The sequence below is a fragment of the Lepidochelys olivacea genome (genome assembly GCF_965140295.1).
Source record: "Lepidochelys olivacea isolate rLepOli2 genome assembly, chromosome: 26".
Classification (NCBI taxonomy): Eukaryota; Metazoa; Chordata; order Testudines; family Cheloniidae; genus Lepidochelys; species Lepidochelys olivacea.
The window spans coordinates 13,991,701-14,017,623 of NC_140436.1; the positions used below are offsets into that span (position 1 = coordinate 13,991,701).

Consider the following 25,923-nt stretch of genomic DNA (forward strand, 5'->3'; position numbering starts at 1 on the left):
CTGTGGGGGGCGGGGCAGGGCGCTGGCTCTGGGGGGCGCTCCCAGCTATTCCAGCCCCGGCCTCTCCCAGCAGGGGGCGCTGTGGGGGGGGCGGGGCAGGGCGCTGGCTCTGGGGGGAGCTCCCAGCTATTCCAGCCCCGGCCTCTCCCAGCAGGGGGCGCTGTGGGGGGGCGGGGCAGGGCGCTGGCTCTGGGGGGAGCTCCCGGCTACCCCAGGCCTGGCCAAGGCTGGGAGGAGGAGCGAGCTCTGTTCCTGCTGAGCGGTGACACGGTGCTGACTGGGTATTAGCAGGGGACGCAGTACTCGGGGGAGAGCGCCGTTCCCCCTCCTCCTTAGCTCAGGGCAAGCCCTCCCCAGCCCTCCCGTTTCACTGTCCTCCAACCCCTGGCTGGCAGTGGAGATGAAGAGTTCATGTCCCGGCCCTACGGCGCGGGGGGAGCAGGTGACGGGGGGGGGGAGCTCAGCCCCCAGTGCCTCGGGGCAAACCCGTGTCTCTTGATTCCCCTCCCGCTGCAGGCTGGGGACACGCCAAGGTCTGTGCGAGTCCAGCACAGGGAACCTGGAGCTGCCGTGACTCAGAGGAGAGCTAAATATAACCTGCTGCTTCCCTGGCCCTGTCAGAGGCACCGTGCGATGAGCTCACCAGCTGCTATATCTGGAACGAGGCGAGAGGCAGCTGAGCACAGCGCACTGGGTCTCTGCCACCCCCCAGATGCGCTGCGCCATCCCGGCACAAAGCACCGGGCCCCAGGGCTCCCCGGAGCCAAGGGGCCAGGCCTAACCGCCTCGTGCTGGTCGCCTGCCTTGGCACCAGCGCTGGGAGAGGCCGTTAAGCCCGTGGGCCACGCCTGGCCTCAGCCCCCGGCCTCCTCCGAGAAACCAGGGGCCAGGGCTGCTCCGGACAGAGACTCCTGTGTCCGATCCTGACTGGCACCCGTGGGCACGACTGCAATACAAAGAAGCATGGTCACCTGGCTAGGCTCCACTCACCCTTCCTGCCGGGGGCCAGGCCGAGGAGCCTTTTCTCCCGTGCATCAGACAAGCTCCTTTCAAGGCCCTGCCCAGCCTCTCCCCACCCTGCCTCTCCTGTGTCATTCGCCGGTCCTGCCTCTGCCCTGCCAGTCATGCCAGCCCCCTGGTTACATTTCACACACACGTCTCTCCAGCTGCCCCTCCCGCCTGGGAGACGCTCCCCTGAAACAGCCCCAGAGCCACCTCCTTGTCCACCTTCCGACCCCTCCTTAAAACTCGATTTCGGTTGGCCTCCCGGCGAATGTGTCCCCAGTGTGGGAGACCCCGCCTGCCCGGCTCACCAATGCTGTCGCATCGCTAAGGCCAAGGTTTGCCATGGATATTTTCAGTAAAAGTCGGGGGCAGGTCACGGAAAATTCACGGAAGCCCTGTCCTTGATTTTTACTAAAAATATCCATGATAACATGGGAAAGGACTGGGCAGCTGCGGGGTGGCTGGGAGCTCTGGGGCCCCCCACCACCCGTGGGGACTCAGAGCTCCAGGGTCCCCCTGCCCCCATCAGCGGAGGGGAGCTGCAGGGTCCCCCTGCCCCCTCCCCAACGGCGGAGAGCTGTGGGAATACCCCTGCCCCACCTCCCGCAGCATGGGGAGCTGCCGGGGTCCCCCTGTCCTACAGCAGTGGCCCAGAAGCTGCCGGGGTCCCCCTGTCCTACAGCAGTGGCCCAGAAGCTGCCGGGGTCCCCCTGTCCTGCAGCAGTGGCCTGGAAGCTACTGGGCTCCCCCTGTCCTACAGCAGTGGCCCGGAAGCTGCCAGGGTCCCCCGCAGAGGCCGGGAGCTGCAGGGTACCCCCCTGCCCGAGATGGCTGGGAGCTGTGGGGTACCTCACAGCTCCCTGCTGCTGCAGGAGGCGGTGGGACCCTGGAGCTCCCAGCTGTTGGGGCTGAAGTCACGAAGGTCTTTGGAAGTCATGGATTCCGGGACTACCGCGACCTCCGTGACAAAATCGTAGCCTTCCTTTTCGCTTCCATGTCCTCTCCCATCTGCCTGTATCCACCAGCTGTCCCTGGTCTTAGACTTGGAAGCTCCTAAGACCAAGCCTAGCCCGACGGGGGCCTGGTCCAGGAGCAAAAGCTCCAACAATGTACATCGGAACAGTAACTTCCCTCCCCCGCTCAGGAGGAGAAGCAGAGAGAAAGACAAACCTCCTTGGGGGGAGAGACGGGAGTCTCCTTCCTGCCCAGCGGGGCAAAAGCTCCCCAGCCCCTTCCACCCTATGCCATAGCCGGCCCCCACCCCCATCTCACCCTCACACCAGTCCCCGCCCTGACAGCTGCTGCAGTGCAGCTATGCTAGAACTGAATTCAAACCCTTGGAAAAACACAGCCAGACACGGCTGTCCTGAATTCCCTGTTACAGCAAATGGACGATGCTACGGCCGGTTCTGCAGGCGAATTAAGAGCCGCGTGCCCCAGAACCCCCCACCCCCAGGGAGGCGCTTTAGCTACTTACAGATCAAAGATGAGGTAGTGGAAGCCCTCCTCGGAGATGCTGTCGTGGAGACGCACTGCAATGGAGCACAGAGGAGACATCAGGCCCCAGGGAAGCGTCAGCTGTTGCCTTGCTCTAGGAACAGGTGCCCGGATGGAGCCCTGGGGACCGGCCTCTCACTCGGTCGCGGGATGATGCCTCCCACGAGACACGTTTCCGGAGGCTCGCAGAGCTGCCAGGACTCCCCTCCGGAATCGGGCACTAGCAGCCAGGCCCAGGAATCCGTGGTGATGCTTGGCCAGTCCTGGGGAATCTTAGTTCTGGGGCACGGGGATGGAGGGACAATCCTGAGGCTGGAGCTCAGCTCGGAGAGTGCTACCCCCTGCCATAATTGCAGAACTGCCCTGGAGTGGAGAGGGGATTTCAGCCTCTAGCCTGCCCAGCCATCATTGACCCCCCACTCCCTGCCCCAAGGGCAAAGAGGGCATTGCCAATATCTTCTCCAGGGATGGTTCTCCATCAAGCCCAGATCTGGGCGTTACCAAGACCTGGGGCCCCAAGGCCGGCAATTCAGTATTGATGGCAGATCCCAGCGCTCGGGCATGCGGTGCATTATGGTACATAGAGGACAAAGGATCTATCTGCTAGGGGCAGGCGGCCTAGGTGGATCACCGCCCTCGGTACCAGCTCCAGCCCGAGCCACAGCCCAAGAGAAGATGTTGGGCCCGAAAGCTTAGCAAAGCCAGGCTCTGGTGGAGTGAGGTCCTTCCCCAGCCTCCAGCGCCTCCACTGATCCTACCTACGGTGGCACTCCAGAGACATCCCCCAGGCAGATGCCCCACCAGAGACCCCGTCCGCTCCCCCCAGAAGCCAAGCAGCGGCCAGTGCCCATCTCAGAGCACAGGGGTCTTCTACAACCTCTGCCCACGACCTGCTCAAGAAGCAAAGCAGCCACATTACACTAGCTGCAGCTTCCTTATGGCTCCACCACGCAGCCTTGCCGAGCTCATCTCTGCGGGCAGGGCTGCAGGATGGACGGGGTGCAGGCAGCCACGCTTCCCCCACAGATGGGGTGCAGGCTAGTGCCCCATTGCTGGGGTGGTGTGGACAGGTGGGTGCCCATCCCTTTAGGAACTGGACTGAGAACCACAACTAACTGTACCCACAGGAGCAGGGCGAGCTCGGGAAGAGAGGCTGAGCGGGGGACTGGGGCAGCGATGGCAAAAAGGGGGCCAGGGAAAAGAAACAGAACAGATGCAGCTGGCCCCGGAGTACAGACGCCCAGGGAGAGGCTCATTCCGGACAATCCGTTTCCACTGGCAACTTGTCAGTTTCTTTGCAAACCACTTTTCCTGCCATTGGAGCCCCAGGCCTGTGCGATTCAGATCCCAATTCGATTCAGCGCCTAAAAATCTAAGCCCAGAATCAGGCTCTCGATGAGATCCGGGGGAGGCGGAACCAGGAGAAACCAGGGAAAGGAATAAATGGGGGCAGCATCCGGTTAGAAACACGAGCAGCGTGAGCTAAAGCCAGCACATGCGTCTCAAAGCTAACGCACTGACGCGGTGGGCTTGGCAGTGGCGAGAGCCCGTAACTGGCACTGCGGGGGCTCTTCAGAGCTGGCTGAAGAGGAGCTCAGATACCTCCCTGCAGAGGCTGGAGCGCTCCGAAATCAGCTTTCCTGATCAGTGACTTCAACGGGGCCCCTTTCCCCGGCCCCTTTGTGATGCCATCGGACCAGGAGGGGTTTGACAAAGAGCTCGGGGCCACGGAAGAAGCGGGACTCTTCCACTGCCAAACAAAAGCAATCCGATTCCTCTGGAGGGAAGGGAAGCGACTCCGGCCTGAGGGAAGATGTTGTGGCTACTTGGAGCCCTTTCTTGTATTTTCAACTTGTCCAGCCTCAGGGCTATTTCATATTAGAATGCGGTTAACTGAAGATCAGGTGGGGTGGGAATGGTTTTTGCAATAACTGCAACATGGCAAAGGTTCTGCAGACGAGTGGAAAGGGTCCCTAGTGAGAAAGGCAGATCTGGATCCAGGGCTGTTCCAGCAGCCAGAAATACAATGAATAGTGCTTCGGCTTGGTGCTACTACTCACATGTGGGGATGCCCTAACTTCCTAGGCCCTCACGTGGCTCTTAAGGGAGCGTAAGACGCCACCAGCCCTGAAGGGGCCTATTGCACACAGGCTGGTGTTGAGGGCTTCGTAAGGAGCCAGGGACCCTATTATTGCATCTCTTTGCCCCGAGGTGCTTGTCGACGCTGATGGTTTTTACTGACTTGAGATAGCCAGCTAACTCAGGGCGATTAACACAATGGCTGGAGACGGGACACTGGATGGGGAGGGCTCTGAGTTACTCCAGTGAATTCTTTCCCAGGTGTCTGGCTGGTGGGTCCTGCCCGCGTGCTCAGGGTCTAACTGATCGCCAGATTTGGGGTGGGGAAGGAATTTCCTCCAGTTCAGACTGGCAGAGAGACCCTATGGGGGGGAATCGCCTTCCTCTGCAGCATGGGGCACAGGCCCCTTGCAGGGTTAAACTAGTGGAAATGGCGGACTCTCTGTCACTTGAAACCCTGAGTTGAGAACACCAGTGAGTCAGCCAGAGGTTCGGGGTCAGTTACAGGGGCGGGTGGGCGAGGTTCTGTGCAGGAGATTCGACTAGAGGATCGCGATGGTCCCTTCTGGCCTTAAAGTCGCGGTGAAGGCCAGTCCAGACGCACCCCAAACATTTGTTCCAGGACACAACCATTTGTGGTGTACCCTTAGCTGAGCTTGTGTGTGTCTGTCTCTCCCCCCCCCGCCCCCCCGTGCCCACCATTCGCGTTCCCACGTCTCCCAGGGTCAGTTTCAGCCCATTATATACACTGATTTTCTCCTGCACTTGTGGCCATCTCCACCTTGAAGGTGGCCGTGACGACAGGGTTGCCATAGCAACTGATGTACTTCAAAAGGGGGGGGGGACCAGAGGAAAATTGAAAAAAAACAAACAAATAATTGGCATCACCAGAGCGCGCTGGTGCTGGGGCGGGGACGTGTGGGGGGGGGGGTGAAGTTTGAATTGGCCACTTGCATGGGAGGAAAGACCTGCCCAGTGCTCTGCTGATTAAAACCTCCTGTTTTAATCACCCCCTTGTCAGCAGCAGCTGCGGGCAGGCGTGGGCTTGTGGCCTTCTTCCATGGGGCTGTTAACTTGGCCATGAGCAATGCAGCGCCGGGCCGGGCCCTGGGTCTGCACCCCCAGGCTGCAATGGCTCCCCGGGGAGCCCGGATCACGCCCCGCGCAGGGCGGAGGCATGGGGACGGTGTGCGGCAGGAGGCAGCCTGGCTGTACGGGGTCATCCTCGGTTGCGTCCTCAGTGGCCCCTCTCCCTGCACTGGGTGCGAGTGTGGCTGGGGTGAGGACTCCCCAGGGTGCCCGGGCGAGCTCTGGCCAGGGTCCCAGGCACGCGATGCTCCAGCTGAGCTCTGGTAGACGGGGAGGATCCCGAATGGCTGAGGCCGGCGGCTGGGGCAGCAGGTCTGAAACCCCGGCTAGGCTGGGCCTTTGGAGAGGGCAGGGTGGTGAGCGACATGCACAGTGGCATTCTGGGAATGAGAGACATCCCCCCCACCCCCAGTGTCCCAAGGACGTGTCTGCATTGCCTGCTACTTCTACCCCATCTGGCTAGAGCTGGGTGACATTTTTGGGGCGAACAGTACATTCACCGGAAGATGCATTTTTGGGCGTGCCAATACCATGAGCAAAATTGGGTCAAATTCAGGTCGTTTTGGGTCAACCAAAATCCTGGGGAGAGGCATCCTTCCTCCATCCCCTCCTCTGGCCCTCCTAGGGGGGTTGTCACCCTCCCCCGCCCCGCGGCAAGGACTCCCCACCCCGTCCTCGCGGCAGGCACTCACCGATGTTGGAATGCTTCAGGAGACGGCAAATCCGGGCTTCGCGCTCCAACTTCTGATGATCTGGAGACGGAACAGAGAACAAGCCCCGTTAATGGCATCGCCTGACGCAGCCATTCCACATGTTCAGCAAGCCCTGGCGGGTTGGGGGCAAAGAGGGGCACACATCACCTATACCGCTTATCAAGGGCCACCAAGCACCCCAACCAGAGCCCAAGGCTCCCGTCCTGAGAGCGGGACTGGGCCAAAGGGCGTGGGCTTTAATACAGCAAGCAGATTGGCGGGGAAGGGGGAAAGGGTATCAGAAGCCAAGCTACATCAGCAGTACAGGCTGCAAAAGCCCCCTCTTCTCCTCCCAAGGCCGCCAGGGAGCTCACGTGGGAGAGGGCTTTCAGGCGGGCCCAGGGTCATGGACGGATGGATTTCAAGGCCAGAGGGCCCATCGTGACCATCTAGTCTGACCTCCTGCATCGCACAAGCCAGAGAACCTCCGCCAGCGAGTCCTGCCGTGTTGGGATTTCTTCTCCCCTGCCAGGGGATTGACGCTAGCCAGAGTAACCCCTCGCGAGCACGTGGCGTTTAGAAAGACATCCGCTCTCGCTGCGAAGAGCCGGTGTGGCGGAGAGTCTGCCCCATCCTGCCCCTTGAGAATCGATTGCGGTGGCTACTCGCCCCCCACTTCAGAAGTTGTCTCTGTTTCCAGTTTGAATTTTCCTAACATCAGCGTCCAACCACTGGAGAGTGTCTGTTCAGCTAACATGCCCCAAACATCGGAGGTCTCCCTACAGACCACCTTGATTCCCTTACCACCTCTGCCACCCAGCTGGGCCCCCTATACCACCAAGACGTGGGGCCACATCAACCCAGACTCACCCTTAGACACCCTCAAAATTCTCAGTCAGTTCAAGCCTTCCCACATCTCCCCAGTAACCTGGACCCGCCAGGGAGGTTTCCCCCAGCATGGCCAGCCGGCCTTCACTCTGGGGGGAGGGATAGCTCAGTGGTTACCCAGGGTTGTGAGCTCAATCCTTGAGGGGGCCATTTAGGGATCTGGGGCAAAAATTGGGGATTGGTCCTGCTTTGAGCAGGAGGTTGGACTAGATGACCTCCTGAGGTCCCTTCCAACCTTGATAGTCTATGATTCTATGCCCCCGGAGGATCACTCTGTCGGGAGGGAGGGAGAGTGGCTTCAAGTGCAGGAAGCAAACTGCCCGACGCAACGTTGGCCTCGTTAATTGCATCTGGGCAGCAGGAAAAAAGGCGGAAGCGTGATCTCTGTAAACCGGCAGCAGCTGCTCCCCATATTAGTGCTGACACACGGCAAGGGTCCTACAGAGCTGTCTGACTAGGAGTCCAGGTGCGAAATTGTGGTGGACCCAGAAACAATGGCACCGTTTGTAAACGAAAGGCTAGGTACTGTGATGTTCTTATTGCCATCTCTATGGGATAGCGTTAGGGTTTTGTCGTCACCTTGTGTGTGAACTCGCACCTTAACGGTTAATGCCCTCCTTGCCCCTAGCACTGCAAGACATTCTGATTTTAAAAACGTATGCAATCAATTCACCACGTGAGACTACAAACTGGCTAGCTGATAGATCTCCCAAAGAGCCTGTGAAGAGGGGATCACCATCCCACAGGGGTATTTCTAGAGGGGCCCAACACTATTCAATATCATTAAAATATAGCCTTGTTGCTGGTCAATTTGACAGGTGACACAAAAACTGGGGGAACGGGGGGTAAAAAATGAGGGAAAAAGTCAGTTCTACAGAGCTTCGAAAGCGAGACTCGACCAACGTGCGTTGTAATGCAGGGCCATCCATCAAGGAACAAAGAATGCAGGTCACGTTTGCTGGATGGGGGCGGGGGGGCTGTATTCTAGAAAGCAGCATCTCTGACAAGGTCTTGGGGGTCAGGGTAGACAAACAACTAAACACGAGCTCCCAGGGCAGCGCTGTTGCTAAGAGCTTAAGGCGATCGTCAGCGATAGAAACAGGGGACTAAGGCGTAGGAGTCAAACTACCACCCTGCAGCGCGTCAGTAAGACCGGGCTCCACGCTTCCAAAAGGATGCTGAGAAACTGGAAAGGGTCCAATGCAGAAGAGCAAGAACAATGTGTGGGCTGGAAAAGCTGCCTCGGGGTGAGGGACCGAGAAGAGGGTGGGAGAGGGGCTTGCAATGGGAAACACCAGGATCCCCTGACCCGTGGCATCCGTGGAAACTCAGCTGGATGGAGGTTTGTGCAGCAAAGCATGTGGCTGACAAACAAAGACAGAGAGGGAAGCGTGCCGGGGGAATCCCGTCCCGCTGTGTGATGGGGGGGACGCAGGGCTCCCTGAGCCACTTGAGCTCAACGTGGAATCAATGCAATACATGCCACAGTGTTTATCTCAGTGGGCGCCACCCCTGAAGGTGCACCAGGCTGTGTCTAGGCAAGGGAGGTTAGAAATCAACGGGGCGGCCTCCCATGTGCAGGACAGGGCATCCCCTCTCAGAAAGGGTTTGCCGAATTAAACCAGGCTTCAGAGAAGGGTAATGAGAATGATCAAGGGCTGGAAAAGCTCTCCTCTGAAGAGAGGTTGGAAAGACAGAGGAGGCGAATAAGAGGGGCCAGAATAAAAGCATATAAAGTCTAGTCTGGTCGAGAGGAGGGAGATCGGGGGGCATCTGTTCTCCCTATCTCAGAACACAAGGACAAAGGAACAGTCAATGACATTAGTGGGTGGAAACCCAAAACTGTTGCAAAGAAAAGCTTTTTCACACAATGCATAGGTGGACTGTGGAACTCTTTGCCACAAGATATCACTGGGACAAAGATTCAAAGAGGGATAGTGTAACAATATCCAGAGTTAGAATCATTAATGGTGACTGTCACAGAGTCCCTGGGCGATGCTCTGGAACTGCTCCCTACGAAGCCAGGCAGGACTCTAGGGAAGTCTCCTCTCTCTGAGCAGACTGTCCCCAGGGCAAAAAGCTCACACGACTTTCACCTTCCTGGATCTGACCTCGGAGCATTCAGCATCCTCTGCCCCTCCGTGCGCTTCCCACAGCGAGTCCGCCCAGGCAGAGTCCTGGGGAAGCCAGAGGGTCCTGCCCCCCAACTCCACAGTCAGACGTGACTCTCAGCCAGCCAGTAAAACAGAGGTTTATTAGACGACAGGAACACGGTCTAGAAAAAGCTTGTAGGTGCAGAGAACAGGACCCCTCAGCTGGGTCCATTTTGGGGGGCAGTGAGCCAGACAACCCCGTCTGCCCTTCACTCCATGTCTCCAGCCAGCCCCAAACTGACTCACACTCCACCCCCTCCTCCTCTGGGCTTTGTCCCTTTCCCGGGCCTGGAGATCACCGGATTCCTTTGTTCTCCAACCCTTTAGCTCTCATCTTGCAAAGGAGAAGGGCCCAGGCCATCAGTTGCCAGGAGACAGAGTGTCGGCCATTTATGTACCCTGGTCCTTTGCTCTGCAACAATTACACCCCCTTATCCCACCACCTAGAGACTTAAGAAATGCACAGGGGAAACTGAGGCACCCCTACAGTATTCAGAGGAAACGTTAAGAACAGTCCCGCTTCGTCACAGGGGCAAAGCAGGGCTGGTCTCTGCGGGCTACTGTCCAGGGTTCTCAGCACCGAGCTCTTGTTCAGCATCCGTCCTGCCTTCATCCCCGAGGATCCTGAGCAACGAAGGAGGGAAAGAACAACACCGCTCCAGGGCACAGAGCTGCTGCCTCTGCTAATGTAAATAGCTCTTCCCGAGTCAGAGAGCTGCTGGTGCAGTGACTCCAATAACAAGCGTGACAGAGATGTGGTCCCAGTCCCTGTGCATGGTCCCTCTCTATTGCTGACCCACAGCATGGTTGCTAGTCAATCTGAGCCCCATAGAGATTTGCCAATGACATGCCATGGCACATATGGACCCCCAAAGCAGCAGAGCAAAGACAAGATGGGTTTTTTCACCTCTGCCAGGACTGCCCCCCTGACATCCTGCTCACTGCCCAGCAAGCAACGGCCCTCTCCCCCAGGCCCTTCACCCCCTCTGCAGCACTGAGAGCGGACGCAGCCCCTTCTGTGGGTATGCTGGGGCTGCAAGGACCCAAGGCACTTTCCCTCCGTCCCCGGGGTCAGCTGAAACCTAATGCCGGGACTGCACGGCCAGACGGATCCTGCTGCTATCACTCTCCTCCTCCATGCTCCCCCTGTCTCCACCAGCTGCTCTGCCACCCCAGCAGGAGCCGCGAGGGCAGATGGCAGCTGTGCCACGCCCCCCACGAGGAGAGCCGGGGTGGTGGGCGGGAGAGAGAAGGGAGGGGGAGAGATCAGAGAGACGGAATGGGAGGGAGCGGCTCAGCACTGAGACACTCACCGCCAGCAGCCTCCCTCCATCACACAGCCGTGGCCCGCTCCTCTTGCCCAGCTGCGCCACACCGGGCAGGGGGTCTGGAGGAGATATGGCTGGCTCTCTCTGGAAGCCCCTGGGGTAAAGGTCCCCACTGTGAACGCTGCTGGCTCCAAGACTAGAAGGAGCAGGACCCTCCCCGTCTTCAGTCCCTCCTGGTGGCTTGGCCACAGCAGGCTGCAAACGGCAAGGCTGGGCCATGCAGTGGCTGGGTTTATAAACACGGCTACAGCAGGCCCAAGGAGCCCAGAGCACTTCGCCCTGCTGAGATGGAACCACCTCTGGGGTGGAGCGCAGCAGCTCGCAGCAACGCCGCACAGCACAGGGCGCAGCAGAATTAAAACTCCGACTTCAGAGCATTGCAAGGGTCCCACAGTCAGCACCTCCGGCACCGATGTGGGGACCCACATGAAAGCCTCCCTAAGCTTATTTCTACCAGCTTCGGTTAAACCCTGGTACGCTGCCACCACCAAGGGATTTAACAAAGAATCCGGGAACAGCCCACTTGGAGACGTCTTCCCCCAAAATATCCCCCCAAGCCCTTACACCCCCTTTCTTGTGGAGGCTTGAGAATAAACAAGATGAGCACAAACCAGCCTTGGATTTTTAAGACCGAAAAAACCCAGTCAGATTCTTAAAAAACAGAACTTTATTAGAAGAACAAAAAAAGATAAGAGAACAACTCTGCAAGATCAGAATGGAAGATAATCTTACAGGGTAATCAGATTCAAAACACAGAGAATCCCTCGAGGCAAAACCTTAAGTTACACAAAGTCACAAAAACAGGAATATACATTTCCTCCAGCACAGCGAATTTCACAAGCCAAAACAAAGAAAACCTAACGCATATAGCTAGATTACTTACTAACTTTACAGGAGTTGGAGGGCTTGCATCCTTGATCTGTTCCCGGCAAAGGTATCACACAGACAGACAAAAGCCTTCCCCCCGGCTCCAGATTTGAAAGTATCTTGTCCCCGCATTGGTCATTTTTGGGTTAGGTGCCAGCAGGGTTACCTTAGCTTCTTAACCCTTTACAGGTGAAAGGACTTTGCCTCTGGCCAGGAGGGATTTTATAGCACTCTATACAGAAAGGTGGTTACCCTTCCCTTTATATCTAGGACAGCCACGCTGGGCACTCCTCGCCCCTCCAGTGCCTGGCAGGGGCATGGTGTGCACCCAGGAAGGCTCAGCAATCCAACTGGGCATGGGTCTGTCGGCGAGGCCGTGGGACCACTGCAGACGCCTTCTTGCCAGCGCGCAGCCCCAGCTGCCGCCTGCCCTCCCTGCCCCAGCTGCTGTGGCTTGTCATCAGCCACACTTGCAGGGAAATTGGATCTCTGCTGCTCGGGGACCCCCCTCCGGCCCCGCTCCATCAGTTAGTCGGGGCAGAGCGCTCCCTGAGGCAGAGGAGACACCTGCCCATGTGCACCACCCTGAACAACGGCCCCTTTCTCGTCTCGGGGACACGGAGGGGATCCCCTGATTGGCAAGTGCTCTGAGGCAGCTGCACGCAGGATTACGGGAGACCCACAGGGACAGGAAATCGCTAACCGCTCCAAAGCAACCCAGCTTCACTGCCAAATACACTCGAGCGGCTGGGCAGGACACAGGGAGAGCCCTACCACGTTGACTGCGTGCAGGGAAGATCCGGGCCGCGCTCCTGGCCGTCCACGTGCCAGTCCATTGGGAGCCCTCCAGATCTCTGCCCCTTCCCCTTGTGGCACCATAGTAGCTCTGCTGCTGGGGTTTCTCTTCCTCTTTGCCCCTATATAAAGGCTATAGGGGGTGCCCCAAAGGGGTTGCTGCTCAGAGGGAACAGGGCCAGGGCAGGAGTTTTCAAAGGACTGAGCACTTGGATGAGAAGTGGGTTTTGAAGTACAAGGGAGCCAAGCTCTCCACACTGGCAGCCCAGGTCTCAGCTGGGTAGGGTGACAAGATGTCCCGATTTTATAGGGACAGTCCCGATATTTGGGGCTTTTGCTTATATAGGAGCCTATTGCCCCCCAGTCCTGATTTTTCACACTTGCTATCTGGTCAGCCTACAGCTGGGACATCCAGCCCCCACCCCCTACCCCGGTGCTCTGGGGTGCTGAGCTCTGCCAGCCTGAGGAGTAGAAAAGGCCCTTTCTACATACCATGGCCAAGTTTTGGAAGGCTGGGGCAGATGCACTGAGCCATCTGTGGCTTAGGGCGGGGGGCGGGGCGGAAGCTGGGTGCCCGCTGCATTTTGGAGCTGGTATTCGTCTGCACCCAAGTTGCCTGAATGCCCAGTGGTCAGGGCTGGGCAGAAACGCTTATGAGGCCTGCATGCTCCGTGGTGAGCGGAGGAAAAGCAGGCCCTTGTCAGAGTGGCCGAACCCACAGGGTGATGGGGAGATGGCAGAGGATGCAGGGGAGAAGAGGACATTGAAACTGACTCCATCATGCAACTTGGCTGCGGATGAGCGGTTGGGCAAGAGCTCAGAACCCTCCCCACCCAACAGAGCAGGGGTGTTGGGCTCCCAGCTGCATCCGAACCCCAACCTGGGTCCTCTCTCCCGATTGAGGCCAAGCAAACCTCCGAAAGGGCCCAGGGGACCCACCTCCCACTGCAGCACCAGACTCCAGCAGGGCTGTTTGAGCAACTCTCACCGGGCCAAATTCTGGCCATGATGCTCTCCGAGAGAGCAGGGAGAGGGAAGTCACCACCCGTGGCTATGGGGAACCAGCCCAAAAGGAGTGGGATGGACGGGTGAGCAGGGAGGATGATCCTCCCCCAAACACTGACTGGGGAGGAGGACAGCTGAGAACAGATGGCAACGGGATGCAGCAGCAAGGGGAAAGGAACATGCAAAGAAAGCAGAGAGAACTACATAAAATCGATGCGCTCGCCCCCACAGAGCATGTCCATTGCCCCCCCAGCCCCAGCTGTAAGGGCCCCACAGGAAGGAAAGCTGCTGCATACAGACATAAATGAAACTCACAGAATTCTGCTCTCCCCATTCAGAGAAATAAGGTGAAATTCTTAACACTCAGGGCAATCCACCATGGGAACAATTTACCCCGGGTGGGAGAGATTCTCCGTCCCTGGCAGTTTATAACGCACGTCCAGCTCTTCTGCTAACAGATCTGAGCTGGGAATTATGTGGGCCGTTCTCTGGCCTGTGCTATCCGGGGGGTCGGATTAGATTGCAGTGGTCTCTTTTGGCCTTGGAATCTAGCATCTCTTGACATTATTATTGATTTTTTTTTTTTTTTGAGTATTGCAGGCTCTGAAATCCACCCTCCTCCTTCGGCTTCACAGCTCGATCCACAACTCCAAAAGGCTGGCTACAGACTTTTTTTTAGAGTGCTCATGTTTACCATGTTTACCACCCCGGGCTAGGAGTCTCGCTCCCATGGGCTCGAAGACAGCGTGGACAAACCCTACAATACTGTGGTAGTGGGGAGTATATAAGTGTGACAGACAGACAAACAGTCTGTCCATCCAGGGGGATGCAGGGACTAATTTATGAGAAATCATTCCAGGAATTCGGAACCTGCAGAAACAGCCCCGTAGAACGGAACCTCGTCTATAGGGTTTTGGACCATTTTATAGGATTAACTAGAAAATTACATCCCTGAATACAAATGCCCTGTAGAAAGGGCCCTGCTCGCTGTCACCTTGGGCAGCTTTTAAGAACAGCTTCCTTAGGTTTCATCCCTGTTCAGTTCTACTGGGGACACGACATGGGGAGGGTGTTAGCAGAAACGGGGCGGATGGATTACTTTGGGCAGCACCAAAGGGTATAATGTGGAGGAATGGGGTGACATTAGAAACGGCTGAAGAGCTGGGACAGTCCTGCGTGGGGCTGTGGGATTGAGTCGTGGAGGGAAGAGCTGGGGAAGGTAAACTCGGCTGGACAAAACCGAACGTGAGCTGTAGGGCAGATTCCTGCCCTGACCCCGGGGAGAGCGAACTGGGGTTTTCCTCGCTGTAGTTCTCTGATCACAGAAGCGCTCTCCGCCCACCCCCTGCACCTAGCGACGCCGTAGCGGGTCACATCTGGAGCCATCTGAGCGAAGAACGGCACGTTCAGGCTGCCTTGAGCAGGGCCACCGAGCGCTTCTGCTCATCCAAACTCCCAGCCGCTCGCTGGGCATATTCAAACCCATTTTAAAGGCGTTTAAAAACTTGGTAAAGGAACGGAAGCTAAACCCTGCCAGGGGCAGAGAAGTGAGCTGCATTTCTGTAGTCTAAAGAGAGGCGGCGCGGGGGACACGGTCTCTGTCTGTAAATACCTCCAAGGTAGCCATGGAAATTAAAGGAGGGAATTACGCCGACTCAGATGATGGCAGAAGGAGCAGCAATGGCCCGGAGCAGGAAAAGGAAGAGCTTAAACCAAATATTAGCAGTCAGAGCAACTGGGGCACCGTGACTGCATATCCCCCTGGACAGGGAGAGAAGCCTGACTTGGGTGGCTGCTATCTGGGCCAGCCTATCCCCTTTGTGATTCCTCCAGTCCCATCGGGACACTTTGTGATCACGGCCCTAGGAAGCCCAGCATCAGTTCCAGCCCATTTCAATGCCATTCCCGGCTGACAGCCCCACATGAAACAGGAGAGCTGGCTCCAAGCCAGAGGCAGGAAGCTGTAGGGATCCAAAGGAAACATCCAAGGCATGGCAGGAGTGTAACCAGCCCCACTCTAGGATGGGATCACATCAGAAGGATCCCTGGCTCTTATCTAGCACGCTTCATCCACAGATCTCAAGGAGCTTGGCAAAGGCGATCTGGTGGGGAAACTGAGGCACACAGCAGTGAAGTCACTTGCCCAAAGTCACCCACGCAGCAGGCCAATGGCAGGAACAGGATCCAGGTCTCCCAAGTCCCAGTCCAGAGCTCTGGCTATTAGGCCACACTGCCCCCAGGAAGAACCCTCCAAGTCCACACCGCTCATGTAAAAGCAGAACAGGTACGTCAGTGGCGCAATACAGGCAGGGCGGTGGCGATCCCTGCAGGGGAGAACTCGAGCGCCCCACTTTCCAGAGGCAGAAGTGCCGTAGAAACCTTTCGAGCAGCTGGCAGAATTCTGGAGCAGAGGCTCGGAGACTGATCTCATGCCATTGTCACTGACACAGGCAAAGTGGGTCAACCCAGAAGAAGTAAGTTTTACAGCTACCTGGCAGGGGGGGAACCAAGGTCCGATAACTTTCTAGGGCAATTTCTGCACAGCCCTATTTGTTTTGTCTCTGTTGCATGCCACAGGGCTTTTCCCTCGGCGTTCCCAGCACACAATGAAACGAGGCCGGAGAGCATTTTGCTCACTGACCACAGGGCACCTTCGCCAGGCTGGAAAACAAGGCGTGTCCGGATTTGGGAAGTGAGGTTCAAACCCAGCCGGGCCGTTAAGAAGGAAAAACTCCTCTTTTCCGAGGGTGGTCCTAGGAGGCCACAGGGGGCAAGAGAAAGCGGGGAGCTCTGCAGACTTTGACGGCAGCCGCGAGCCCGGGGACGTGTAGCTCTGAGTCACAACTCAAGAGCCCATTTGGCCTCCATCACAGACAAAGAGAAATCAGTGGGAGACACGATCCTGATGGAGGCACTCAGATTCACAAGGTCTTGGACTGAAGCTAAACAGACTGAGGAACCCGCCCGCCCACGCACTTCAGAGGAGACTTCCTTACGCCTCGGGAGACTAGAATATGGAACAGCCACTCCCAGCGGCCCACAGGCGCTCCTGCAGGGAAGGGTGCAGGCCGTGGGGTGCACCCAGACACAGCAGTTCTGGCCTGGGCCAGCAGGGGGTGCTGAAGGGGGGAGGGCAGCATCATTGGTACTGGACCTTCGTGGGTTCCAGCCCAAGCCAGAACATCACATTGCAATTGTACAGCCCCGCAACCTGAGCCCAAGTCAGCAGACCCGGGCCAGCCGTGGGTCCCTTACTACAGTCTAGAGACCCCGTCGCACAGGGGTCGCCAGCAAGGAAAACCCTGGGAACATCTACCTAGCACAGCCAAATAAACACTGTGGGTAGCTGGATGGAAGGCCGAACAGAGAGCAGGGCCAGCTCAGACCCCCCAGCTAGCTGCCCCAAGGAGAATCATAGAAGATTAGGGTGGGAAGAGACCTTGGAGGGAAGCGTGATCTTGCATCAGTGGCTTGAAATAACTAGCTGCGGGCAAGGAATAGCTGAGGCCGAGGGGTCTTGTCTGGGATAGAACCCCTAGCCCATGGCTTTCTCTGAGATTCTCTCCCCATCCAGCACGTGGGGAAAGTGCTATTCTATAGGGCACGGGGACTACGGCTGGGTGCCAGTGGACCATTCTGCTATGCAACCAGGCCTAAAGGATAGAGGCAGCGTGGCCGAGCCAGTGACCCAAACCGGAAGGCCAGGCTCTTCCAGTCGCAGCTCTGCAGCCGGCCACATGGCAAACACCCCCCACGGATGGGGCATGTATTTCCTGGGATGCGTCGGGCACATCTACACTGCAATCAAAGATCTGCGCTACCCCGCTCACAGGGTACCAGAGAGCCCACCCCCATCACGTGGTCTCAGAGCCCGGATTCCAGCCCAAACATCTACATGGCAATTTTTAGCCCCGCTGCCTGAGCCCAAGTGTATTGGAGTCGGTGTCAGGGGTTCCAGCCCAGAGAGGAGGGGAGGATGGAGGAGTTGACGGCTGAGCCCAAAAGCCCAGCCTTAGAAACTATCCCAGCCCACTGCAGGCATGGAGCCTGGTGAGAGGCCTCCGGCCTATATTTGTGGCCTCCATTCACGTTCACGCTGGGTTTATTTTATTTCACACCAGCAGTGTGCCGTCTGGGCTCCCAGCATAGGTCGGAAACAAATGACACCATTAAAATCAGCCCAGCTGCAGGCCCCACACACCCAGTGAGGAATAATCACACCGCGTCATTGGAGACCATATCATGACGCACACACACAAGGGGGGTGAACTAAAACTCCCTGAGGGCAACCTTCACTCTGGCCTTTCCTAACTTTTGTGCTGACTTTGCAACCTTATAGATTCCTAGATTCCAAGGCCAGAAGGGACCATTGTGATCATCTAGTCCAGAGGTCTCAAACACGCGGCCCACGGGCCACATGTGGCCCACAGAATTATTTGCTGCGGCCCGCCAAGTTCCCCGCACCCCCCGAGTTATTTCCTGCAGCCGCCAAGTTCCCCTTACCTGTCTCCCTCCCGCCCCAGCGCGCCGCGTCCCCAGTCCTCTGCCTACCTCCAGGCGCTTCCCACCACCAAACAGCTGTTTGGCGGTGCTTAGCGTTCTCCAGGAGGGAGGGGGGAGGAGCGGGGAGCCACGCACTCAGAGGAGGAGGTGGAGAAGAGGCGGGGCAGGAGTGGGGATTTGGGGAAGGGGTTGGAATAGAGGCAGGGAGGGGGCGGAGTTGGGGTGGGGACTTTGGGGAAGGGGTGGGAAGAGGCAGGGCAGGGGCGGGGCCTCATGGAAGGGGTGGAGTAGGGGCAAGGCCAGGGGCAGCGGGGGGCGGAGCATCAGTGATGCGGCCCTTGGGCCAATGTCCTTCTGTGGCCCTCGTTTGAGTTTGAGATCCCTGATCTAGTCTGACCTCCTGTGTAACACAGGCCAGAGACCTTCCCTGAAATAATTCCTAGAGCAGAGCTTTCAGAAAAACATCGTCTTGGTTTAAAAATCATTGGTGATTTTTAGTTGGGGATTGGTCCTGCTTTGAGCAGGGGGTTGGACTAGATGATCTCTTGAGGTCCCTTCCAACCCTGATCTTCTATGATTCTATGATGGAGAATCCACCATGGCCCTTGGTAAATTGTTCCAATGGTTAATTACTCCTCCAGTTAAGTATTTACACCTTATTTCCAGCCTGAATTTGTCTAACTCCAACTTCCAGCTGTTGGGTTGTGTTAGACCTTCCTCCGCTAAACTGAAGAGCCCATGATTAAATATTTGTTCCCTGTGTAGGTACATATAGACTGATCAAATGACCTTAACCTTCTCTTTGGTTAAGCTAAATCTATCACTATAAGGCAGGTTTTCCAGTCCTTTAATCATTCCCATGGCTTTTCTCTGACCCCTCTCCAATTTATCGACACCCTTCTTGCACTGTGGGCACCAGCCGTGGACACAGGATTCCAGCAGCGGTCACACCAGTGTTCTTTTAAAGAGGTCATTTGTGTGAACACACGTCATTTCCGAGGCTCTTAAAAAAACCTAACCCCCCCCCGCCCGCCCGCCCCCAGACATTTCATCGTGTGGCATCGTATTGACGCTCACATGATTCATCAGCAGGGTTGGCACCTGGAGATCTACCCCACACCCCCTGCTGCTTCACCTAACTAAGTAACTGATAGCAGTAGTAGGTTGTCATCCTCTACGTGGATCAGCACGAGAGAGGGGATGAGCTGTGCACCCTAATATCCCTGATGCCAGGGTGAGCCCCCATGGCCAAATTTTCATTCCTGGTTCCAAAGCAAGAGGGCGCTAGAGATTCTGTAAACAGCTGTACGATTCTCTTAAAAACACGGGCAAAAAATATCTCATTCTCAGAAACCATCACACGGTTTTTGCTGAAACTTTCCCCAAAAACTCAGCTTGACGCAAACTCCCATCCCAGAAAATTTCAGCCCAAACGGTTACAGCTTGCCAATGTTATCAGCAACTGAAAACAGGGTCTTGGAGGGGGAAGTGCCAGGCAGCCCCAAGCAGAGGTGCTGCTATCCGGGTCTAGTAAGCGGAGCACGGGTCCGGAAGCCAGGATTCCTGGGTTCGTTTCCCAGCCCTGCCACTGACCTGGGGTGGCCTTGTCTCCACCACTCCGCCTCCCTGAGCCTGGTTACTCACGCAGGCAGGGCGTGGTTCCCAGTCAGCACCAGGGACAAGCCCTGGTGTGATGCCTGGGCTGTAACAAGGCCCTGGCCCAGCACTGCCATGCAGGTGGGGGGGACAGTGAGTGTGCCAGGGACGAGGTCAAGAAGTGCTCATGCTACCCTTCGAGCTGATCAGCCCCTGCTGTGGATTAACTGTTTACAACAAATCCATTAAAGCATTGTTACATGGTAGAGGGCTGGGGAGGAGACCCAGGGGAGGGAACGGGGCACATCCTGCAAGTGGGAGACAATGGTCCACAGTGCATACAAAAAAGGACAGCCCCCCGCCCCCAATAGGAGAGCACCCCTAGGATCCTGCTGGGGCCCTGAGGTCAGCACCCCCTAGGGAGTCACCAACATGACAACAAGAAACTTTTCTTGGGCCGGGGTAAAAGCCACTGTAGCTTTGACCGTCCTCTTGTGACCCAGCCAGGCCATTCCAGGGCCGTTGCTGGTCGCAAGGTGGAAGTCGAGCTGCTCTCCCGAGGCGGCACCGGGCACCCTTACGCCTGCACCAACGGTGTTTTGAACTAGCGATTCTCCTTCCCGTTGGCTTTCTGGGGAGTCCCTGCCAGGGACTGGGGAGAAGCGCAGACAGGCCGGCCGGCCGGCCCGGACATGCCCCGTAGACAGCGCAGCTCCAACAGTGCATGGTCCCCCCCTGCACACGGACACCCACCCAGCCGGCTGTCACAGGGAAGGGCGGTGTCCCTACGCCCCTCGGGCTGGGCCGGGGCCTGAGCTGGAGCCGGTAGCTCTGCACCCGAGGGAGGGGCTGCAGGGCGTGCGGAGAACTGGGAGATCTGAACGGACCTTTCGCTCTCATTTCAACAGCCTCAGGACCCATCCCCCTGCGCCACCGGGCAGAGCAAACCCGGGCAGCACAGAGCCTGGAGGGAGCCGATCCCGGAGCCCTGCACCCGTCCCACCAGGGAGAGTGAATCGGACCCCAGGGCACTCCCAGCGCCCCATGCATGAAGGGGCCAGCCAGGAGCCGGCCTGGCGGGCCGAGCCCACAGCCGCATGCCTGCTAACGTCAGACCAGACCCGAGCAGTCGTCCCAGGGCTCGGGGGCTGCCAGTCAGAGGAGCCGGAGCTCGGCTGGTGCTGGCAGGCAAGCGGAGCCGTGTGACTGAGCATGCTCCATTGTACCTGCAATGCAGTGGCTCAGTTGTCCTCTGTTAACCCAGCTGCATGCTAATCCCACCCAGGACCCTTATTAGCACAGCAGCAGAGCTGAAGGGGGGAGCCTTCGCCTGGAATGGGGGGCGGTGGGGGAAGGGACAGGAAAGCAAACTATTTCGAACTCTGCCAGAATGCAAATCCCAGCACAATCCCCGGCCGCCGGCGTTTCCGCAGAGCCGGGCGCTGGTCGAGGGGCTAGCTGGGGCCCACAAGCCGTGCCAACGGGACGCTGGAGGCTGCGGCCACAGATGGAGCCTGGCCGGCAAATGCCACCTGGACTTGGGTGGGGGGGCGGATCTGAGACGCAGGAGAGATACTGGGGGAGCAGAACGCATCGGGGCGCCCTGTTCCGGGGGGCGGGGCAGAGGTAAGAGGGGCTCCACGCACATGTCTCCATGGGTCAGAGGCAGCTGTTAGCCCCAGACCCGGAGGAGGCAGACGGACAGAAATCCCTGGGGAGGGAATAGCCAGGCTGTGCCCTAGGGCTGCTGGGGCCAGGGACGAGAAGAGACAGAGGGAGCCAGCCTCCTCCTTCCACTTTAATCAACTCCATTCTTTTTATGGGCGACTGTAGCCAAGGGCTCCTGCGAAACCTGCCATTCGGCTCGCTGAGAGCAAGTTCCTTCCACACGTACGTGTGTCCCCCCCGTCCCCGTCCCCGCGTGCGCCTGCCACATCTGCACCGTCCCCCCCACCCCCAGCCAGGGTCTGCACACCCCTGCCCTCCCGCACGGCCGGCATGCACACGGCACCCCCAAACGACACCGCCCCGACTCCCCGCACAGCACCCGCCACATCTGCATCGGCGCACAGGGCAGGAGGCAAAGGCTGGCGAGATGCTTCATTGTGTGCACAAGGGGACCAAAGGGAAATGCCCCGGAGAAGCCGAACCGTCGCAAGGCTCGGGATATTTACAGCTACCCACGGCACCTTCTGTCTCACCTACGCCTCGGCCACTCGCTCGGAGCCAGGCGAGTCCCGGGCCTGGAGGGCTCCTGATTGTCCCCCTCTTGGCCCAGGGCAGGGTATCGGGCAAGGTGGGTGAGGGGGCAGCAGGAGGGAGTCTGCTCCGGACAGGGGCAGCCGTGGATAAGTTAGCTGTACCCGAGTGAACTTTGGTCGAGCTAACTGCTGACAGCAGCATGGGCGGTGCCCCCTCTCCCCCCCCAGGTGCCGGGTGGGCTATGCACCTGGGCGGCCAGGCCAGCCAGCTGCATGCTCGCCGCACTCACACCTCCAGTGCGGCGGGGACGTACACTCGGTCACGAGGGATTAAAAACTCAGCCCCCGGTTGTTCCCAGAGTGGGCGGAAACCAGCCAAATCGGTCGGCAGAGCCCAGCCAAAGCCCTCAGGCGGGGACAGCGCCTACCCTGGCCCTGCTGTGTTCCTTTAAAGACAACCCAGAGCCTGGCAAGCGTTTCTCACCCCACACGCTGGATTTCCTGTCTCGCGCCGGGGGGAGCTGATCCCCACCAACCCTCCGCTAGCTACAGCGACGCCAGCCCACTCACACCGTGCCCTACAGTCCTCGTTCCCATCCTAACTGTGTCCCGCGAGTGGTGTCGGTTGTTTCCGGAGAGCCGGCACACACTCTGGTCGCAAGATCCGCTTGGGAGAGGGATTATCGGATATTGGTGTTTCCAGGCATAATATTCTGCTTCGACGGAGGAGGGCTCTGCTGACTCCCCCAGAGCCAGTGACGTAGACAGTGGTTGGGTCTCCAATCGGATCTTTCTTTTGTTCCTCCCAAGACGGTTATGACACTGTGACGAAGTGGGACTGTTCTTAATGTTTCCTCTGAATAGCGTGGGGTGCCTCAGTTTCCCCTATGCAGTTCTTAAGTATCTAGGTGGTGGGATAAGGGTGTATGATCCTTGCAGAGCCCTAGAGGGCAGGTGTGTGCAGGGGTCTGGACACAGAGAATGGCCGACACCCTGTTTCCTGGCAACTGATGGCCTGGCCCTTCCCCCCTGCAAGGTGAGAGCTAAGGGGTTGGAGAACAAAGGAATCCGGTGACCTCCTGGCCCGGGAAAGGGACAAAGCCCAGAGGAGGGGGGGCTGGAGGGAGTTTCAGTTTGGGGCTGGCTGGGACATGGAGTGAAGGGCAGACGTGGTTGTCTGGCTCACTGCCCCCCAAAATGGACCCAGCTGAGGGGTCCTGTTCTCTGCACCTACAAGCTCTGGTTTAGACCATGTTCCTGTTGTCCAATAAACCTTCTGTTTTACTGGCTGGCTGAGAGTCCCCTCTGACTGCGGAGTTGGGGGGCAGGACCCTCTGGCTTCCCCAGGACCCCACCTGGGCGGACTCGCTGTGGGAAGCGCCCGAGGGGCAGAGGATGCTGAAGGCTCCGAGGTCAGACCCAGGAAGGTGGAAGCCGGGTGAGCTGTGTGTCCTGCAGACAGGCTGCTCCCAGAAAGGCGACTGCCCCAGAGTCCTGCCTGGCTTCATGGGGAGCAGTCCCAGAGGCTCGCCCGGGGCCTCCGTGACAGACATCGCCAGCACAATTACACCCAGTGCAAGTGCCCCTTTGGTTGACTACGTGGAGAGACAAGCTCCGAAAGCGGAGTTAAGCCGAAGACTCAGCCATGCCCGAGTTTCGGTTTGGCTTCGTCCCGTGTGATAATTGGTGACCTCGCCCATTGCTACGGGACATGCGCCTCAGGTGGCCAGGGTAAAGCTATTCCAGGGGAAATCCGCACCGTGCCCACTCCAATCCGTTTCAAGGACTAGAAGGCTCCAGATTTTTCTTTTTGGGCGAGTCTTTCGTAGGCCATGTCTACCCGCTGCTGTAAGGTCTCTCGTGTAGCCGCTCTACGCCGGTGGGAGAGAGGCCTCCTGTCAACATCATTAAACCGCCCCTAACGAGCTGACATCACGACCACTTATGCTGGTGAAATTTATGTCGCTTGTCGGGCGGGGCGGGGGGGGGGTGTTCTTTCACCCTCCCGAGCGACAAAAGTTTTGCCAACATTAGTGGTAGTGTAGACTTGGCTTAAGAGAAAGTGCGTTCTTAACTCCAGTTAGCACACACCAGGGGTAAGCCCTAGTGAAGACATGGCAGCGTGTAGGGCGGAAGCGCCCTAAAAGTGTGGGGGGGGGCATAGGCACCCGAACCATGGCTCCATCCCCCCATGCTGCCCCCCCGAGCCCCTGCCACTGCGCCACCCCTTCTCCCCGAACCCCCACCCCCCTGTGCCACCCCTTCCCCCCAAGGCCCTGCCTCTGCTCGCTCCTCTTTGCCCCCTCCCCCCATCACTCACCCTCTGCATAACTCTCCCTCTTTTAAAAGTGGGGCGGGGGCATGTCCCCCTGGCGCCGCCTGTTCCAGAGCCCCTGGTCTAGGGTCTACCTTGACCTGCAACTCATCTGAAAGCTACAGAGGGCCTTGTCTTCACTAGGGTTTTACCTTGTGCCAGGGTATGCCTGCAGTCCAATTAGACACCCCAGCTGGCCCATGGAAGTTGTGGGGTTTCTTTAATTGGGGCTCAGGCTGCAGCCCGAGCTCTGGGACCCTCCCGCCTCGCACAGGCCAGTGGCAGGTTTTTAATGGCAGGGTCGACATAACCAACACGTGGTAACTGAGGGGAACCCAAGCTAAGAATAAAACAGGCACCCCAAACCACACATTCTAGCATGCAGAGCTACCAGCAAATCAGATCACCCAACCCCGGCACCCCTGCCTAGCCAGCTCAGTGTACGTCTGTCACTGAGGGCTTGTCTACACAGAAAGTTACACCAGTATAATTACACTGGGACAGTTAAACCACGATTGTCAGCCCAGTATAACTCCCCATGTGAACACTCCTACTCCAGAGATCACAAGGCTGAAAGGGACATTTCTGGTAATCTAGCCTGGCCTCCTGCATAACACAGGTTTTAGGACTTCCCTGAGTTAAGAGAGGCTTTTACTGCTTTAGCTTACTTGGCTTTGGAAGCAGCTTACGCTAAACCAGAAAAGGCCACTCTTAAACTGGAACAAGCATGTCCACATGGGAGTTATACTGGTGTCACTCTAGCAGTGTATATCCACACCTTATATCAGCATAACTTCCCATGTAGACACGCCCTAAAGAACATTCAGAAATAGCCCCAAAATGTCCCAGGGACTATTATGGACAGTGTCGAGCACCCTGCTTTCACTAAAGAGATTCCAAATTCCTCTGTCAGCCTCTGGTCAATGACCTCTGGGACAAAGCATGCTCAAGGTATCTGCATTACCCCTATAACTATACAGAGTGATTTAACAGAGTGACTCTGAGAAAGATTTGCGGGGCATGATGGATAATCAACTGACCATGAGCTCCCTGTAAGACGTTGTCACGGCGTCCCTGGGCAATGGTCTGGAACTACTCCATATGAAGCCAGTCAGCACTCTGGGGGAGCCTCCTCTCTGTGAGACACTGTGGCCAAAAGGGCTAATGGGATTCTTGAATGCAAAAATAGGGGGATCTCGAGTAGGAGCAGAGAGGTTATGTCACCTCTGGGTTTGGCACTGGTGCAACCGCGGCGGGAATCCTGTGTCCAGTTCCGGTGCCCACAATTCAAGCAGGATGTTGATAAAATGGAGAGGGGTCAGAGAAGAGCCATGAGAATGATGAACGGATTAGAAAACCTGCCTCCAGTGAGAGACGCAAGGAGCTCTGTCTATTTAGCTTAACAAAGAGAGGGGTAAGGGTTGGCTTGATCCCAGTCTGTCAGTACCTACATAGAATGTCAGGGTTAGAAAGGAGCTCAGGAGGCCATCTAGTCCAAACCCCTGCTCAAAGCAGGAACAAACCCCAGTTTTTGCCCCAGATCCCTAAATGGCCCCCTCAAGGATTGAACTCACAACCCTGGCTTTAGCAGGCCAATGCTCAAACCACTGAGCTATCCCTCCCCCTCATGGGGAACCAATATTGATAACAGGCTCTTCAGTCTAGCAGAGGAAGGTCTAACATGGTCCAATGGCTGGAAGTTGAAGCTAGACAAATTCAGACTGGAAATAAGGTGTACATTCTTAATGGTGAGAGTAATTAACCATTGGACCAATTTACCAAGGGTTGCAGTGGATTCTCCATCAGCGGCAATTTTTAATATCAAAGATTGGATGTTTTTCTAAAAGCTCTGCTCTAGGAATTATTTCAGGGAAGGTCTTTGGCCTGTGTTGTACAGGAGGTCAGAGCAGA

General features: G+C 57.4%; 1 protein-coding gene across 9 annotated transcripts in view; it reads right to left on the reverse strand.

The window, feature by feature from the left end:
- CAMK2B (calcium/calmodulin dependent protein kinase II beta) overlaps positions 1 to 25,923 on the reverse strand; it is a 139,732-nt gene that overhangs the window by 79,369 nt on the left and 34,440 nt on the right. For all 9 annotated transcript variants that reach the window (XM_084615169.1, XM_084615175.1, XM_084615173.1 and 6 more), the window contains 2 exons: positions 6,363 to 6,422; positions 2,483 to 2,537 (listed from right to left, as the gene is read on the reverse strand). In XM_084615169.1, coding sequence (XP_084471295.1) covers positions 2,483 to 2,537; positions 6,363 to 6,422 — 115 coding nt within the window. The remainder of the gene's footprint in view (positions 1 to 2,482; positions 2,538 to 6,362; positions 6,423 to 25,923) is intronic.